General features: G+C 40.6%; 1 protein-coding gene across 1 annotated transcript in view; it reads right to left on the bottom strand.

The window, feature by feature from the left end:
- Positions 1–18,454, bottom strand: part of GPC6 (glypican 6) — a 1,286,079-nt gene that overhangs the window by 124,054 nt on the left and 1,143,571 nt on the right. Inside the window, exon 5 of the mRNA XM_049852914.1 lies at positions 7,263–7,393. Coding sequence (XP_049708871.1) covers positions 7,263–7,393 — 131 coding nt within the window. The remainder of the gene's footprint in view (positions 1–7,262; positions 7,394–18,454) is intronic.

Here is an 18,454-nt window from a genome sequence, read left to right as displayed (position 1 = left end):
TCTGGTATTTTCTTTAAAGAACAAAACACTTAGAAAGGAAATAAGAAGCAGAATGTAAAGTTTAATAAACAGTGTAGTCATTTGCTTTCTTCTCAGAGTTTAGGCAGAAAGGACTGAACCACTGGCAGTGGAGCAGGCCAATTATTTCTTCAATATGAGACAGAGATCACTGACATTCCTCTGAAACACTTTGCTATGCTTGCGTTGGTGCAGCCAACAGGTGTGAACCAGACTCGGGTCCCTAAATAGTGTCCAGCTCCTCTGCTCTGCCTTGAGCCTGCTTCCCCCTGAAAGCCCGTTCTTTAGGCATTTATTCAGTGCCTTGCCACACCATGTCGTAGGCCACACGGACATACGTGTCCCTCTCTAGGTGACTCTTTGCCATCCAAAATAGTACACGATAGGATACATGAGTGGATTTAAATGTAGGCATTAGATATCGATCAAACTGCTCTTTGGTCCCTAGAATGCGAAAGATAGGCCCAAATGCTATCACGAATGAGGCAGGACCACAGAATCAATCCTCTCTAGAATTTACACGTCGTAAAAAACCAAACCAAAGCAGCTGCTGTTGAGTTGACTCCAACTCAAGGCGACCCCGTGTGGGCAGAGACCTGTGCTCCGTGGCGTGTTCAAGGCCGTGACCTTGTGGAAGCAGGTCGCCAGGGCCTTCTTCCGAGGCACCTCTGGGTGGGTTCTAACTGCCAACCTTCCGGTTAGTAGTCAAGTGCTTAACACTCTGCACCACCAAGGGAAGCCGTTACATATCATGGACATTTTTAATAATAACAATTACAATTCTTAATCTTCATAAGTGGTTTTGATTTGACATATTTCGTGTTAAACATTTCATATGGATTATATATTTTTACCTTCAAACAATCCTATGCATAGATAGTACTAGAATTCTCACTTTGAATGCAAGTTCATAGAGTTTAATGAGAGAAATAATTTGCCTCAAATCACACAACTGGTAAAAACCAAATCCCAGGTTTGTCTGATATCAAAATCTAGCCTGTTAACGACTATGCCATTCTGAAGAATGCTAGGCTAACTGCAGCTGTATTTTAAGGCATTTGCTATCCCTCATCATTGAAGCTCCTCTGGCATTATACTTTCATATTCTGAATTAAACTCAGCAAAATGCATTCCATTTTTTTTTTTTTTAAACGTGTAAAACAATGTGTTAGGCAGGCTCTCTGTAGAATGTAAGAGTGAGTCAGATGTAGCCCTGTCTTCAAATAATTTATAATCCCAGGAAGGACAAGGTAAGTACCCAAAGAACCACAACACAAGGAATATCATGTCTGTTGCCCTAACTGGGGCTCGAAGAAAGAAAAGATAAAAGCTATCTTGTTGTTGTCAGGTACCATCAAATTTTTCCCAACTCCTAGTGACCCAATAGGACCGAGTAGAACTGTCCTATAGGATTTCCAAGGAGCTGCTGGTGGATTTGAACTGCTGACTTTTTGGTTAGCAGCCAGGCTCTTAACCACTACACTGCTGGGGCTCCCAAAAGCTATCTAGAGTAATAAAATATTTCAGCTAAATTCTAAACAATTTCCTAATACCTGAAAGAAGACATTTTTTCCATATGAAGTCCCAAGATATTATTTATACCTTAATGTTTGAAAAGGGAAAAGATCCAAATAAAAGAGAAAGATCTAGATGCTAGACAAAGAAACCTACATAATGACCCTGGTGGCGTAGTGGTTAAGTGCTACGGCTGCTAACCAAGAAGTCAGCAGTTTGAATCCACTAGGCACTCCTTGGAAACTCTATGGGGCAGTTCTACTCTGTTCTGTAGGGTCGCTATGACTTGGAATCGACTCGATGGCAGTGGGTTTGTTTTTTTTGGTTTATAATGAGTGAAGAAAAAACCCACCACTGCCGTCGAGTAGATTCCGACTCATAGATAATGCTAATAAAACTATAAGCTGCTAGAGCTGGAAGGGGGGGTGTTTAGATCAATCCCTCATTTTACAGATGAGGAAACTAGTTAAAGACAAAAAATATTACATTCTCTTTTCTGTTCCCTTCATTTTCTTCATCTTCATTTTAGCTGTAGATTCAGGAAGGATTGTCTGGAGAAAATTAAGCGCCTCAAGGCTGCCCTGCTCCTCTGTAATGGGTTCCACCCTTGTCTGTAATAAGTATTAATTGAATGGATAGTTTCAATTGGAATTTAATAAGTCTTCTTTCTTAATTTAGATTATATCTGACAAACCAATCTTTCCCTGGATTAGCTCTGAAATTATTCCTAATATAGTTAAATTATACCTAGTGAGATAAATTTTATCTTCCCTGATAAGATAGGAAGGAGATTATCAACACATCTGAAATACAGGGGCAGGGAGTCAGCACGTTTTTTTCCTCTTTTTTTTTCCCTTGGGGTATTTTCACACACCAGCACAGTTCCCAACTTCGATTTGGGTGAGTAACAGGGGCTGTGGAATAATGAAGGTTCTTCCCTATCTTTGATGACAGTGGCAAAGTTGGTGAAAGTAATAAATTTGGTTGTGGCTCGAATACCTAACAACTTGTGTCTCTTAGGAACCTTGGTGGCTCAGTGATTAAGAGCTCAGACTGCTAACCAAAAGGTCGGCAGTTGCAATCCACCAGCTGCTCCTTGGAAACCCTGTGGAGGCAGTTCTACTTTGTCCTATAGGGTCGCTATGAGCAACGGGTTTGGTTTTGGGTTTTTTTTTTTAGTTTCTCAGCATGAGGTTTTCTCCCTTATATGGCTGGTTCCTTCAATGATGAAGTATATCTGGCCATGGTGGGAAGATACTTACTGAGAAGACTGTGTGGCATGGTGGGAAAATCTTTTCCTTTAGAGACATACAGATCTAGGCTGCAATTCCAGTTCTGCCATTCTTTGGTCATACTACCTTGGACAAACCGTTTAATCTCTAAACTTTCTTTACCTATAAAATGAGGAAATTTTGCAAGATTGCAGTGAGGATTTAAAACAAACATGTAAGGCATTTAGAAAGAGACTGGCATGTGTAACAGGACTCTGTTTAGTTGTCTGCTGGATTCCTTATGCCTGGTGCATGGTTGGGTATTTGCTGAATGAACGTAGAATGATGATTGTGGCTGTTACTAGGGGATTCTTTGTCCAAAAGGGAGTCAAGGAAAGTCGTAATACGTTTTTTCTCCTAAGTTTAAAAAAATGCATATGTACATATAATATATGCAAAAGGTATAAAAATTCAGAGCTTGAAATTAGTGCCATAATGTTATTACCAAAATATTATAGCTTCACTACATAATTCTCCATAGCCAATATATTTTTCACAGGGAACCTCAATGTCACTCCCCTCCAACACCTTATTTGTGGGCTAAGTAGCAGAGAAAAAAGAACCTGACAATTCCTGTAAAGACAGCTCTGAGGTAAGATTGGATCATGGACATTCACGGTGAGAATAGTTCTTTTCATTAGTCGGTAAATTCCACTAATTCATGATCTCAATCATTAGGTGCCAAAAGATTAGTTGTTCCCTCCCACAGATAAGATGAGAACTACTGCATCAGAGGAGAGAGACTCATGTCTGAAACTGTGGTGCGTTGATCTTTGGCCTTCAGATATAGAAGGGAGAAAGAGGTAGAACATTATATTTTTTACTCTTAAAATTTAGCGAAGCATGAAAGCGATGATGATTAGACTGAATGAGAAAAATATTTAATTAGAACTTAGCATGGTGGAAGGACGATGGCATGGGTGTAAAGGACATGAACTTGGAATCAGACAGAAAGACAGCTAGCTTGCATCCTCCTGGCTTTGCCACCACTGTGTGTGGTTCAGTGGTAGAAGTCTCACCTTCCATGCCGAAGAACTGGGTTTGATTCCCGGCCAGTGCTTCCATGAGCAGCCACCATCTGTCTGTCAGTAGAACCCTGTGTGTTGCTATGTTGCTGAACAGGTTTTAGCAGAGCTTCCAGGCTAACACAAACTAAGAAGAAAGACCTGGCTATCTACTTCCAAAAATAAGCCAGTGAAAACCCTATGGATCACGACAGTCTGATTTGGCACAGAACCAGGCTGTTTCCTTCCCTTGTACATAAGGTCATCGTGAGTCCAACGCAACTCAATGGCAGCTAACAACAACAACAATGTTTCCTTACCTTCTCACACAGGTTTTACTGAAGGCTATTGAACTTTCTCTTAATTCTTGATCTATTCAGTAAATATTTAGCGAGCCCCACAACTTTGTAGGATGAGATAGGTTCTGTAGGCACTGGCATCGTTATTAAACAGCAATTAGCAACATGGGCTCTGGAATCAGGTATTCCTTTATCCTTCACAGGCCATGAGACCTTGGTAAGTTTCTTTTCCAAGCCTTGGTTTCCTTATCAGCAAAACGCTATCTCATCACAAGCATTGTTGTAACTATGACATAATCAAATTCAGGGAACTCAGTCTCTGGCAGTCAGCACTCGACACAGGTGAGTCGGCAGCTACTCATCTTGTTGCTTTTCTGACAAAGGCTCTGGGAATGACATCTCTCACCTTTAACTGCTTTAATGAGACAAATGCTTTTCCAGGGAGAGGCTGCCAGTCATGCCCAGGAGTAAGACATCATCTTCATCTCTAAACTTCACAACTCTTAGGGTGTCTGGCCCCCAGTTAGAAAACAGCTTCTGGCCTCACTCAAAGCTCATCTGTGAGAAGTTATCCATGTTTCTGGTTATGTAAATACTCCAGCTGAAGTCTGAGAACCAGGAGGTCACATTCGATGAGACTGTTTATCAATAGGGACTAAGGGTCTCTCGAAAAGGAAAAATTTAATCACCCAGTCTTTAGCTAGAACATAGATTTTAGACTCTAGTTCATGCATGTGGCTTACGTGGAAAATGAAAAAAAAAAATTTCAAATTTAAAAGAAAATTTATTCCCTTGATGAAATACAACCTCTTTTCAGAACATACCCAATCCAGCAACAAATCTTGCTGGTGCTTCCTGCTAAATTAGTGGAGACTCCAACCACTTGATAAAAGGCTGGTTTGGGTCCTTCCAGATCAGGTCGCCTGTCTTCTAAGGGCAAAGTGCTCCTGTCTCTCTCTCCCTCCCTTCTTTCCCCCATGCCAAGGCTCCTGCACACGTCTCTCCCTCTCTGTTCTTAGCTCACGTGACATTTTTGTACTGTGACTTTATGACTCTTCATACTGTTGCTGCTCATGTGATGTGTCTGAGTGTAACACTGCTACTCTTGATTTTGACATATCTTACCATAAAAAAAAAATTTATTTTATAAAGTAACTTCTTTATCAAGAGCAATATTATTGTATCATAGTTAGACCAATTCCATAAAAATATCTTACCCACTTTCTGGTAATAAAGAGTCCATGTGACATCTTAAGGACACCACTTAACACGTACACACACACCAGTGGAAACTGTCCTCTACTCAGAAATGTGTGAGGGTCTCAAACCAGAGACACTTTGTCCATGAGTTTTTCCATACCCAATTCTCTAGAGCCGTTTTGAAGATCGACAACAGGATTGCCAAGTTATTCAAGGACTGCCAGGATATTTTCCTCTCAAAACAACATCAATTGGCTTCTAGGGCATAGGCCTGAGAGGGATAGATGATTGCTATTTTGCCACTGGGAAGAAAGAAAATGGCTGTTCATGGAAATCCCAAACATATTTCACCAATAGGTGATGGTAATTAGGAGTACTTTATATAGGTTACCCAAACCCACTGAAACCCAGAACTAAGCCTAAGAAAGTCTTGGCCCAGCTGCCTCCCAGGGAAAGAAAGGGACCCAGGCCAGATCCCTTCTTACCCTATGTTATGGGTTGGGTTGTACCCACCCCCATTGGTATTAAAATCCTAAAATCTATACTGCAAATATGACCCTGCTGGAAAACAGGGGTTTTCTTTTTTTATATTAATAAGGCTATACTAGAGTAAGGGTGGGTCCTGAGTTACAAAAAAGTACAGAATATACCCAGAGACACACACAGAGGGAAGATACCACGTGAAGATAGACACACAGCAGATGCGTTCACCAGCCGAGAATCCCAAGGACTGCCTGCTACTGGAAGCTGAAGCAGACAAAGAAGGACCTCCCCCTAAAGCCCTGTCCTGAATTTGGACTTCTAGCCTCCTGATTTAAGAGGAAATTAATTTTTGTTCTTTAGAGCCACCCAGTTGTGAAATTTTTTGTTATGGTGATACTTGGTAACTAAGACAACCCTGGTCTCTCCCAGTTCACTGTGCAAAGTTCAAATCTAGCTTGATTCATACTCAGTGGAGGAGTCCTATAGGGTTCTGTGGCTCTCCTTCTGCTCTGAATTTTCTCCCTACTAACCTTTCCCCCCGCCTTGATTAAATAGGAAATCTCTTTCACAAAAATTTAAAAAATTGAAGAAATCTAAACATGCAGCTGTTTGCCTGACATAACATTTTAGTGTGTTTAGATTGCATTTCAATTAAAATGGAATCACTCAATCACCAGATTTAAAGGGCTGATATTGATAGGGCTAGTGTTTCAGGCCAGGGAGGCTGGTAAAGAGAACAAAAGGGCATTGTGCAGTCATCCATGTTCGAGAAACGGAATGATGAAGGAAAAGGCTGGAGACCCACTGCAAACTTCTCAATTTCGCTTAAGGCTTAAGGCAAGTCCTGTTTATCTTCAACTGGGTGGAGACAAATAAAAACTGTGCACCTGGAATTTGCAGCTGCAAACCCAGGAGCTCTGTCTCATATGATTTATGAAAACTTACTATTTTTTTTTTTTTTAATGTGTGGTTGACGTCATGCAAAGGAGCATTTTCCCCTGAAGAGTCGTTAATGAAGCTGTGCCGTAGTTTTGAAAGGAAGTCAGATGGGATGTTTAATTATTTACAATTGAACATATAGAACATTTGCCTGGGTTGCACAGCTTAAGATATAATTAGAAGTTGATAGAGAGAAAGTATGGTGAGAGCACGCAGAAATTTCAAACATTAAAATGAAAATTTCCCCCCAAATTGCTCACAAACATGAGGGATTAGTCAACATACTTGGGACTCTCTGGAACTTTCTGGCAGCCAATAATTTCTTCATGATTGACTAGTTGCGAATGAAAATATTGCTTCCCTTCTCAATGCCGTTTTGTTAGACATTTTAATGGAGTAGCAAATTTGTGGCTGCACAGGAAAATCTCACTGACAACATATTAGAATTTATAATCCTGGCTAACATATCTAATTACTTCATTTTTAGATATTACACTTTTCCTTGTTAGCAGATACATGGCTAATGCAAATACCTTTGCAGACACCTGCATGCTGTTTTCTTGCATGTTCATAATGGCTTCAGAAATCTTGACATCTATAGGGTCCATGACCGACTCAATGTTGAATGGTCCTTCCAGTCTCTCTGCCACCAAGAGCATCGCATCTGTTCAAATACAGGAATACGAGTTATTTGGGAACTGTGAATTCCAGGTTCTTTACCTGTGCTTAAACATTTCCAGAAAAACTGGCTGAAAACATCTATTCATTCAAATTTCTTATTCGTTTTTATATGGTCCAAAATGAAACAGATGACTAAACATGAAAATAGTACTTTATTTTATTTCATTTGAAGACTTAAAATTATTTAAAATATAATCAGGCCAGAAAATGAAGAAAAAAAAAAAAAAAACTAGTCCAGTTTAATAGAGTTGAGACTATCTAATTCACATTAATAGCACTATTAAGTCAGGAAAAAAAAGGGGTCAGGTGCATTTCAAGAACAGAGTCTGAGCTGTCTTCTCCTGGAGGGTGGGGGAAAACTGGGAATCCTGGAGAAGAGATGATAAGTGAATTTGGGTGCACAAATGTCAAGATACATCTCAGACGTATTTACCTGTGTAAAGCACTTCTGGGTCTCTCAAGAGGAAGAGACCCATTGCTACTTTGGCTATTACTTTACCTAGCATGTCCTTCTGTTTTTACACTTAACACCCCTTGGGGATAGGGGAACTTGTCTTAGTTGGTTTTACATACTCAAAGCTTATTATGGTACCTATCACATTGTAAGCTCTCAAAAGGAAAAGTCTATGAAATTATATTGAATTGAATTAAACTGAGGTATTGGCAGGGAAGATGTAGGTTTTGGGGGAGATGGTAAAAGTGATGTGGAGGCAAGAGCTATGAATCAGGAGTTAGTTGCCCTGGTTTCTGGCACCCTGGTGGTGCAGTGGTTAAGAGCTCAGGCTGCTAACCAAAAGGTTGGCAGTTTGAATCCACCAGCCACTCCTTGGAAACCCTACGGGGCAGTTCTACTCTGTCCTATAGGGTTGCGATGAGTTGAACTGGCAATGGGTTTGGTTTGCTTTGGTTTTAGCCCTAGTTTCTAGTCCTTGCTTTGCGACTAAACTGGATGAATGGCTGTGGGAAAAATCCCTGAGCTTCTGGGCCATAGGTTAGTGAGGCGTATAGAGGGGACTGGGTAAAAGTAGTGACGAGAAGTATCCATGGGGAAATGTATACGTTCATTCCTATGTCACCGAAAACCAGCCTAACCGACTCCAGAGGTCATGGTCCCTACACCTTCTGCTGGCCCATCCAGAGGTCATGGTCCCCAGACCTTCCGCTGGCCCATCCAGAGATCATGGTCCCTAGACCTTCTGCTGGCCCATCCAGAGGTCATGGTCCCTAGACCTTCCGTTGGCCCAAGGCTGGAACTATTCCCAGAGCCAACTCTTCAGACAGGGATTAGACTTGATGATGGGATAGAAAATGACACTGGTGAGGAGTGAGCTTCTTGGCTGAAGTAGACACATGAGACTATGTGGGCAGCTCCTGTCTGGAGGGGAGATGAGAAGGCAGAGGGGGACAGAAGCTGGCTGAATGAACATGGGGAATACAGAGTGGAGAGAAGGAGTGTGCTGTCTCATTAGGGAGAGAGCAAGTAGGAGTATATAACAAGGTGTGTATAAATTTTTGTATACAAGACTGACTTGATTTGTAAACTTTCACTTAAAGCACAATAAACAAACAAAAAACTAGCCTAACCTCCATCTTTGATATCCAGGGCATAATTTGGTAATCCATGCTTCACCAGGGCTTTCAAATAGAACTTTGTGGAAATGAGGCCACTGAAACTTGAAAACTGGCTAGTACGATTGAGAAATTGAATTTTTAATTAATCTAATTGCTTTAATTAATTTAAATGTAATTTTAAATAATACTTGTTTCCAGTGGCTACCATATTGGACGGCACAGCCTAGACTTTTAGCATGTAGACTTAATAGATCTAAAACTTTCAATTATTAAAGCTGTTAATTATCAAATATTTAGAAAATACAGAAAAAAAATGAAGAAGAGAAATATACCCATAATCCCACTACCCAAAATAACACTATGAACTGTTTGGTATATATCCTCTGTTTTTTTCTCTCTAAAGGAAGGATTAGCAATATATGGTACATATAGTTTTTTTTTTTTTTATATCATATAATATACTTTCTAAATATGATATATTGTTAATGTGAAGAACTTTTTAGAGTATCTATTTTAAAGCATTAGTGGGAAGAACCCAAAATTGTATTTTATTACGTAGAATGTATTAACATAAAAAAGCAACCAAATTCTAATATAAACATTTGTCAAGTTTATAAATAGCTGTGGATTAGGCTGAAAAGAAGCCTTTTAAGATAGATGATTTTTATAAGAAAGATACAGTACTGCCTGGGAAGCAAAGACTCACATTTTTTTAGTGTGCCAAGCTTTGTAAACAGCATGATTTTATACAAAAATCAACTGGTGTTCTCAGCCAAAGCCCTAACTGAGTACCTGCTGGTCTCCTTGAGGAATGACTGAGAGTATAGGCATTCTGGAAGCACTAAGAGCATTAGGGGGTACCTTCACCACACTCCCAACCCCCGTACTTTGTCCTATCCTGCTGTCACAGATGCAAGCCATGTGAAAAATGTAGGTACGAGCATGGGCTCATAAAGGAACCCGAAGAACAAATTTTCCGACTTTTTCCTTCCATAATGCAGACCTGTCTATATATGTCACCACAGGATCTGATGACTAAAGTAGCTGTTTCTACATGGCTTAGTGGCCTAGTTATCTATCAGTGTGGACAGAGGAAGAACATTGGTTGGTCGTAGTATATGGATATTAAAGATGTTTTCTCCTTTAAGGTTTTGAAAGGTGGCTACATGTGACTGCTAGCTTGCTCTATTTGAGGTGTTTACATCTGTTTTGTGTGTTAAATTAAAAAAAAAAAAATCCCCCCTTTCCCTAAGACTTTCCAGCATTCTTTCTAATGAAGATTAGTTATGACAAATGAGCACATTTCTCTGGACAGGTGTATCCTCGTAAAATAATCAAGAAACCCTTGTACAGGAAAGAGATTTTGCACCATGGAGCTATTCAACAAATGCAATTAAAGACACCAATAACTATGGGATACTTATTTGTATGTTTTATCTACATATATGCATAAATTGGAGCCCTGGTGGTACAGTGGTTAAGCATTCGGCTGCTAAGGAAAAGGTCAGCAGTTCGAATCCATCAGTTGCTCCTTGGAAACCCTATGGAGCAGTGCTGCTCTGCCCTATAGGATCACTATGAGTTGGAATTGACTGGACGGCAATGGGGTTTTTTTTTTTTTTTTGGATGCATAAGTCATTATACAAACAGTGCTGGTCCATCACAATATATTTATCCCACTTGAGTAGCTTGAATTGATATAATGTTGGCTTTACTGAAAGTTTGAAAGCAGTTGTGCCCTGGGCAAGATTGACAAGTCTTTGGACTGGATCACCAGGACCTAACATAGAAGTTTTGAAATTATGGGCTCTATAACATCTTTGAAAAGTTTCTCTTACTCTTGTTGAATTTAGAACACTCCCCTTTCTAGGCACTTTGGTCTATAGGCAAGCAGGAAACCTTTTGATTTGTATCATCAAGTTAGAAAGTTTCCCTTCAGTGATTTCCATCTTTTTGGCCTATTCTTTTTCCTCACCATACCAAAACCTATTGCCGTTGAGTGGATTCTGACTCGTAATAGGACTGAATAAAACTGCCCCACAGGGTTTCCAAGGAGTGACTGGTGGATTCAAACTGCTGACCTTTTGGTTAGCTGCTGAGCACTTAACCACTGTGCCACCAGGGCTCCTTCCTCACCATGGTGCTGGCCTTTTAGGTTCCTGGGTCTGGAAGCTCTTCTCCTCTTTTTTGCCCGTCTCCACCCCACCCCACCCCACCAGTGATAAAAAGGACTCAAGGGTCATCTACTCCCAAGCAGCTGCCTCCTTTGTCTGTGTTCCTTCTTTCTTTCTTTTTTAAGTTGTGCTTTAGGTCAAAGTTTACAGAGCTGATGAGTTTCCTGTTCGATAGTTCGTACATGAAGTGTTCCATGACTCTGGTCCCATTCCCCACAACATGTCAGCGCTCTCCCCATTTCTGCCCTGGTTTCCCCATTTTCTTTCTACCCCTTCCTGCCTCCTCATCTTATAATTGATCATTCTAAGGAGTACATTGTTTCTCTGGGGTGTTATTGTTTATCTTACGTGTTTGTCTGTTGTTTGGCTGGGAGGTATTCTCCTGGAATGGCTTCACTTTCAGGTCAGAACCATGTTTTAGGGCAAGTCAAGGGAGTTCCTCCAGTCTGTATTAGAGCAGGAAGCCCAGACTTGTGTGTGTGTGTGTGTGAATTTGATTTTTTTGTTCTATGATTTTCTTCCGCTCTGTCCAGGACCCTCTGTTGGGATCCCAGTCAGAGCAGTTGGTAGTTGCCTCCTTTGTCTGTGAAAAAAGCCCTGGTGGCGCAGTGGTTAAGTGTTGGGCTGCCAACCAAAAAGTTGGCAGTTCGAATCCACCAGTCGCTGCTTGGAGACCCTATGGGACAGTTCTACTCTGTCCTATAGGGTTGCTATGAGTTGGAATTGACTTGATGGCAATGGGCTTGGTTTCTCGGTTTAGAGGGACCTCAGAAGAAAGCCTGGTTATCTACTTCTGAAAGATCGGCCACTGAAAACCCTATGAAACACATTTCTACTCTGACGGACTTGGGGCCTCCATGAATTGGAGTCAACCCAATGACAACTGGTGGTTTTACTGACTATCCAACACTGTCAAACACATAACCAAATGACCGCGCTTACTCAAATCGTTTGTTCCTCTATGTCCATTCTTCACCTCAGTTCATTTACCAAATTTGCTATACAAACCATTTTAAGATAATAACTGTTTGATGTAGATATGTACCTTTTTTTTTTTTAATTTAGATCACCAGTTAGAACATATTACTTTAAGAGATTGCTATCTAGTTTAAGTTATTAGTAGTTCTCAAAAGAAAAAACCTAATGTAAATAAAACATTTCACTAAATAAAATTACACTAGGTTCTCTTTTGAAGACTCAAATGCTGATTTTGATGAGCTCAAAGCCTCAGGGCCATCATTAAGAGTTAATAGTTTCTATTATGCTGATCGAATTCAAAAGTTCTTATTAATTGAAATATCTGTTGAGTAATAAATTATATAAAATGTACATGAATATATTGAAGCTCTATGATGCTTTTACACACACACACACACACACACACGAATTATCCTAATTCCTGGAAAATCCCAAACAACAAAAAAAAACAAACAAAAGCACATGTAAAATGTCTACCTAAAACTACATGTAGCACTGATTATAACTTTGCACAATACATAGCTTTTGGTAAGAATGAGAGGAAAGCTGACAAAGGGAAGCAAATAGTGGTGCTTTGGGTTTATGTTTTTCCTATAACAAAGTGGCTGACATACGGCCAGATAATCCTATAAAAATAATTGGCACATAGACATGAACAAGTAGGAAAAAAATTAAAAGATGAAAATACCTTCTCCATATAACATAATCACCCCCACAGTCCTATTTTGTTCTAAATCTGCATGGCAGGGTTCCCCAGAGCCACGAAAGGAAAAGCAGCTTTTCAGTAAACTCCAGTATTTTGCATTTCCACTACAAAGGGTCTCTTTTACAGCAACTGCCTTTAGAACTCTAGTTCAGACACATTACCAGGTACAAACATGACAGTGGAAGGCTGAGGACGCCATCCTGTGACTCTGAAAATGTCTCAGAGCCAATGACATTCTTCTTCCAGTATCCAGATGGCAAGAGTGTCCTTTCGGCCCTCCAAGCAGCCAAATGCATCCCTGGTTGACTAGTTTACCTCCCACCTGCTGGGCAAGTCTGTCACCAACCGAGCTCCGGAGCTCCTGAGTTTAAGGAAACCTTCCTTATATCTTGGGGCTGCGGGAAGCCATGTCTTAGGACATCTCAGCCTCTCGCTGTCATTCGAAAGAGAAGAAAACACAAAGTAATTTTATGACATCAAGGCTGTAGCTGGTAAGTTTCTCTGAAACCAATTAAGTCACAACATGGCCATAACGTGATACGGAAGCTGCCTTCCTGTGCTATCTTAATTACCTCTGTGCCATTTATATTTTGAAATATTTGGAGCATTATTTTTACCTGTGCTGTGGAGCTGCTGTCTATGGCCAATTAAGCCAGGAAAATTGCAGTGTATTAGCTAATGATCAGCTGATCATTTCTGTGCATATCTGTGGTGTAGTCAAAGTTTTGTTTCTCTTTAAGGAAAAGGCTGTTACCTTGCTCAAGCAGTATATATCATTTTTTGGTCTAAATGGAGAACAAAATTTAAATAGATTAGAAATCACTGATATTTTAGCATGAGATCTGATGCATAGAGAGAGACACGGACTCTAGGAGCTTGACTCTAACTTTGGAGCAGGGGGAGGCTAAACCAGAGGGTGTCTACCCAAAGATGAGGACCAAGGCTGCAGGTAAAGCTGCATCTCTGGGCTCAGGCATTCTGCTCACATAAGCACAGACTTTCTTGTCAGGAATGGAGGCTTGGAATCAGGTGCTTGGGATCAATCTAGATCTGTCCATTGAATGGCTATGAGATAATACAGGAGTCACTTCACTTCACCAAGTCCCATTTTTCTCATCTAAGAAAGGGAGATTATGACAGTATCTACTTTACAGTGGTAGTGTGAGGATGAAAGGAGAGAGTGTTTGTAAAGCTGTTAGCACAATGCCTTGCACACAATTAGCTCTCAAAAAAGGTTAGCTATTATAAGGCTTGACCTACAGGCAGTGGAAGTGGAAAGGAGAGGGCCAATTTGCGAGATATTTTGGAAGAAATATTGACAGCAATTGATGTGAGAAGTAAGAGAGTAAAAGGCATGCAGATGACTTCAAGATGTATAGCTGGTGCACTTTTGTATATTAAATTAATGTTTTGATAATGGCTGCTTTTGGGTGGGTGAGTTCATGCTAAGAGTTGCAAAAGTTCATTATTTTTTCATGATGTACCCCTTCACCAATTAAAGATGACAAAGAAGTCTTTGACACTCTTTCCATTGACAGGTGGAGTTTATGTCCCCTCTCCTTGAATCTCGGTGGGTTCTATGACTGCCGTAACTAATTGAATACAGTGGAGATGATGCTGTGCCAGTTTCCAGACCCACTATTGAAGAGACTGCAGCTCCTTCTTTCTTGCAAGACTCTCCTCTGAGACCATCGTGCTGGAGAACTCATGAGTATGCACTCTAGTTGACAGTCCCAGCTCAGCCCAGATGTCCAGCCACCCCTGCCAAAGTACCAGACATATAAATGAAGCCATCTTGGACCCTCCAAAACAGCCCATGTGACAGCTGATTACCACTGAGTGACCCCAGTCAAGACCACGTAGAACAGAAGAATCAGTCAGCTGAGCCTTGCCAAATTCCTAATCCAAAATACTGTGCTTTATAATCATGCAGCTGTTATTTCAAGTGGCTAAATTTTTAGATGATATTTTATGTAGCAAGAGAAAACTGGAGCAGCTAAATTATAATATTTACAAAATACTCAGAGATAATTTCCCCCTATACATTTGATAGCACCCAGATTTTCAAAATTCCAGTCAAATAATATTTAATAAATTTAACATTTATCATGTATCCTCTCATTTACAAACATTGGAATGGTTAAGAAAAAGACAATGTTGCTCTGAAGAGAACACACAGAAAGAATGCACTCTTAGTCTGCAGTGTTAGCAGTGTTATGGTAAACCAGGCACATGCCAGCTAGCCTCAGATTAAAATATGTGCTCCTCTTGGTACGTGAGTATGAGAGAACTATAAAGTAGGTTTGAAAAAAGGAAAAAAAAATTCTAATTTTTCTGAAAGTATTTGTCTTTATGAAGAGTAGAAGCTCTGACACAGACAGCTATATTATCTCTGATCTCCTGATGGCCTTGCATTGAAAACTCACTTACTGCAAGGACTCAAATGTTTATGCCCATCTAGGATATCAATAAAAGGAGCCCTGGTGACACAGCGGTTAAGAGCTATGGCTGCTAACCAAATGGTTGGCAGTTCAAATCCACCAGCTGCTCCTTGGCTACCTACCCTATGGGGCAGTTCTACTCTGTCCCATAGGGTTGCTATGAGTTGGAATCAACTCAACAGCAATGGGTCTGTTTTTGATTTTTTAGCATATAAATAGGACTTCATATGATCATACATATATTTTTTAATTCACTTCTAGAGAAAAGGAGAAGCAAAATGAGAAATGACTTCGCTGAATGCCACTGGCTTTAAACTGGAAGAAAATGATTTTCAAAACGTTTTCGAGGAAGCAAGAAGAGTAAGCCTTCCTTTTTAAATGAGATGTTATTAAGCCTTTCCCAAGTAATTACAGAGCCCTGATGGCACAGTGGTTAAAGCGCTTGGCTGCTAACCAAAAGCTGTGCATTGAAACCCACCGGACACTTCCCAGGAGTAAGGTGTAGCAGTTTGCTTCCATAAAGACCACAGCCTTGGAAACCCAATGGGGCAGTGCTCCCTCACTCTTACAGTGGTGACAGCACCATTGCTTTAGCTTAACCAATTAATTCTCCCCACTGAGAAGTTATGTTGTTGTTGTTAATGGCTGTGGAGTCGGCTTCAGGCTCACAGCAAATCTATGCATAATGGAAAGAAACGTTGGCACCATCCTCATGATTGGATGAAGGTCAGACGTGATCCATAGGGTTTTCACTGGCTCATTTTCGGAAGCAGATCACCAGGTCTTTCTTCCTAGTCTAAGTCTGGAAGCGCCACTGAAAGCTGTTCAGCATCATAGCACAACGCAATCCTCCACTGGCAGATGGGTGGTGGCTGCATGTGAGGTGCATCGAACCCTGGTCTCCCGCATAGCAAATGAGAATTTTACCACTGAACCATGCCTCGTACTAAGAAGCATACGAATAATTCTTTTTTTAATCAAGCAATTTTAAAAGTACCCTAGTAAATCCATTTATTTGCACCCCGTTATTTATTATTATTATTATTTTTTTATTAAGTTAAAAAATACTAAACTGTTTCCGTGTTTGTATAGGCTCGTTTATGCGGTGGCCTGGTGGTAATTAGTGTTCTCTGTCTCCTACCGTGGCTTGTTGCAGACTGGCTCTCTGAGTACACAGTCCTTTGCTTTCACCCAAATTGATTAATTAGAATGCTTGTGAGATCTTTGGCAGCAATGAGCTTCAGGAGAGGCCTGGGAAGAGAGAACAACCAGTGGGGACTGTGGAATAACAATCAGGGCAGGCGGAGGTTATCTGAAAACCCGGGAAGGAGTACAGAGCTGAAAAAAAAAAATCTGAACTCACCTCCTCAGAAGGCCCATGGTCGTTCCAGAGTTATTTTTGTATTTTTTTTTTTAAAGGCAGTTTTATAGTCGAGACATTTTTCACTTTAAAATTCAGATTAAAAAACAAAAACAAACAAAAAATTGCCAAACTGGGATAACATCCCCCCACCCATCTATATTTCTGATTTTTTTTTTTTTTTAACTAATCACTCTCCCCACTTCCGCCTTTGCTTCTCTCTCTAATCTCTCCTCTGACATTGCCATCGGAGTGGTCTTTTAAAAAGGCAAATCCGATTTGGTTACTGGCCTGCTCTAAAGGTTGCCATTGGCTTCAGGATGAAGTCTGAACCCCTTAGCCTTGTATAAGAAAAGTCCTTCTTCATCTGGTCCTGCCCCCTTACCAGCGCTGCCTACTACCACCACCCATACCTGCCCGTCCCATACACAGGGACTCTCTCCCTAGAGCTCAATCCAAACCAAAAACCAAACCCATTGCTGTCAAGTCGATTCTGACTCAAAGTGACCCTATAGGACAGGGTAAGGGTAGAACTGCCCCATAGGGTTTCCAAGGCTGTAATCTTTGGAAGCAGACTGTCACATCTTTCTTCCTCAGAGTAGCTGGTGGGTTCGAACAACCGACCTTTTGGTTAGAAGCTGAGCTCTTGACCACTGCGCCACCAGAGCTCAATCAGATCTCTTTAAATGGCATTGAGTTGTGACTAAGCCCTCTGGCCACACAATCCATCCTGAAACTAGTGCAGACAAATTTTTCTAAACACGGCTTTATTGTCATTCTCTCTGCTCAAGAACTCACAAGGATTCAAGTTCAGAAGGAGATTTAGAATCAGGCTTCACCCCTCCTTTGAGTTCATTTCCCACCACTCAGCGTGTCCCAGGGTTTCCACTATTACAAATAAGGCTTCCGGGAACATCCTGGCACATAATTCATTTAACACTTGTCCAAATAAGTCTGTTGGATGGTCTGAGAAGTGAAACTGCCGGGTCAAAGATACTGGCATTTAAAATTTTGATAGTTATTGCAAAAAAAGGCTGTACCTGTTTACATTCCCACTAGCAATACATGGCAGTGTCTAGCTCTCTAACTCTCAAAATTAGAGAGCTCTAACTCAAAGACCTTGTTAAGATCAAACGTTTGGATCTTGGCCAATCTGATAGGATAAGCAACGCATCTCAGTGTAGTTCTTGCTCGAACTTCCCTCATTATAAGTTGAACATCTTAATATTTAAAAACCATTTCTGCTGCTTTTTCTCTTTATATTCTTGTCTATTTATTTTTCTGTTGCAACACTGATTTTTTTTTTTATATTGATGTAAAGGTTTTTGTCATTGTTTATTTTATTTATTTCTAGTATATTAAGGAAACCAAATCTTTCGTGACCTGAATTACCAATTTTTTCCTCAAGTTGCTGTTTATCTTTTGACCTTATGGTGATTTTTGCTATCCAGAGATTTCAATTTTCTTGCAGTCAAATTTACCAGTCATTTGGTTTTAATCCTTCTCAGTCTTCTGTCATACTTATACAGGCCTTCCCCTTTCCATGGAGCCCTGGCTGTACAATGGTTAAAGCATTCTGCTGCTAACCAAAAGATCAGCAGTTTGAATCCACCAGCTGTTTCTTAGAAACCCTATGGAGCACTTCTACTCTGTCCTATAGGGTCGCTGAGTCAGAATTGACTTGAGGGCAATGGGTCTGGTTTCCCCCTCCAAGGCCACCTCATTGACCTAGTCTACTATTACTCATTTTTTTCACTCACTGCTCTCCTTGCTGGTCCTTGAATACAGGCCAGCCACCTCCTGCCCCAGGGCC

The sequence above is a fragment of the Elephas maximus genome, chromosome 14, assembly GCF_024166365.1.
Source record: "Elephas maximus indicus isolate mEleMax1 chromosome 14, mEleMax1 primary haplotype, whole genome shotgun sequence".
NCBI classification, from domain to species: Eukaryota; Metazoa; Chordata; class Mammalia; order Proboscidea; family Elephantidae; genus Elephas; species Elephas maximus.
The sequence above is the reverse complement of the archived record's forward strand: the minus strand, read 5'-3'. Positions and strand labels throughout refer to the sequence as shown.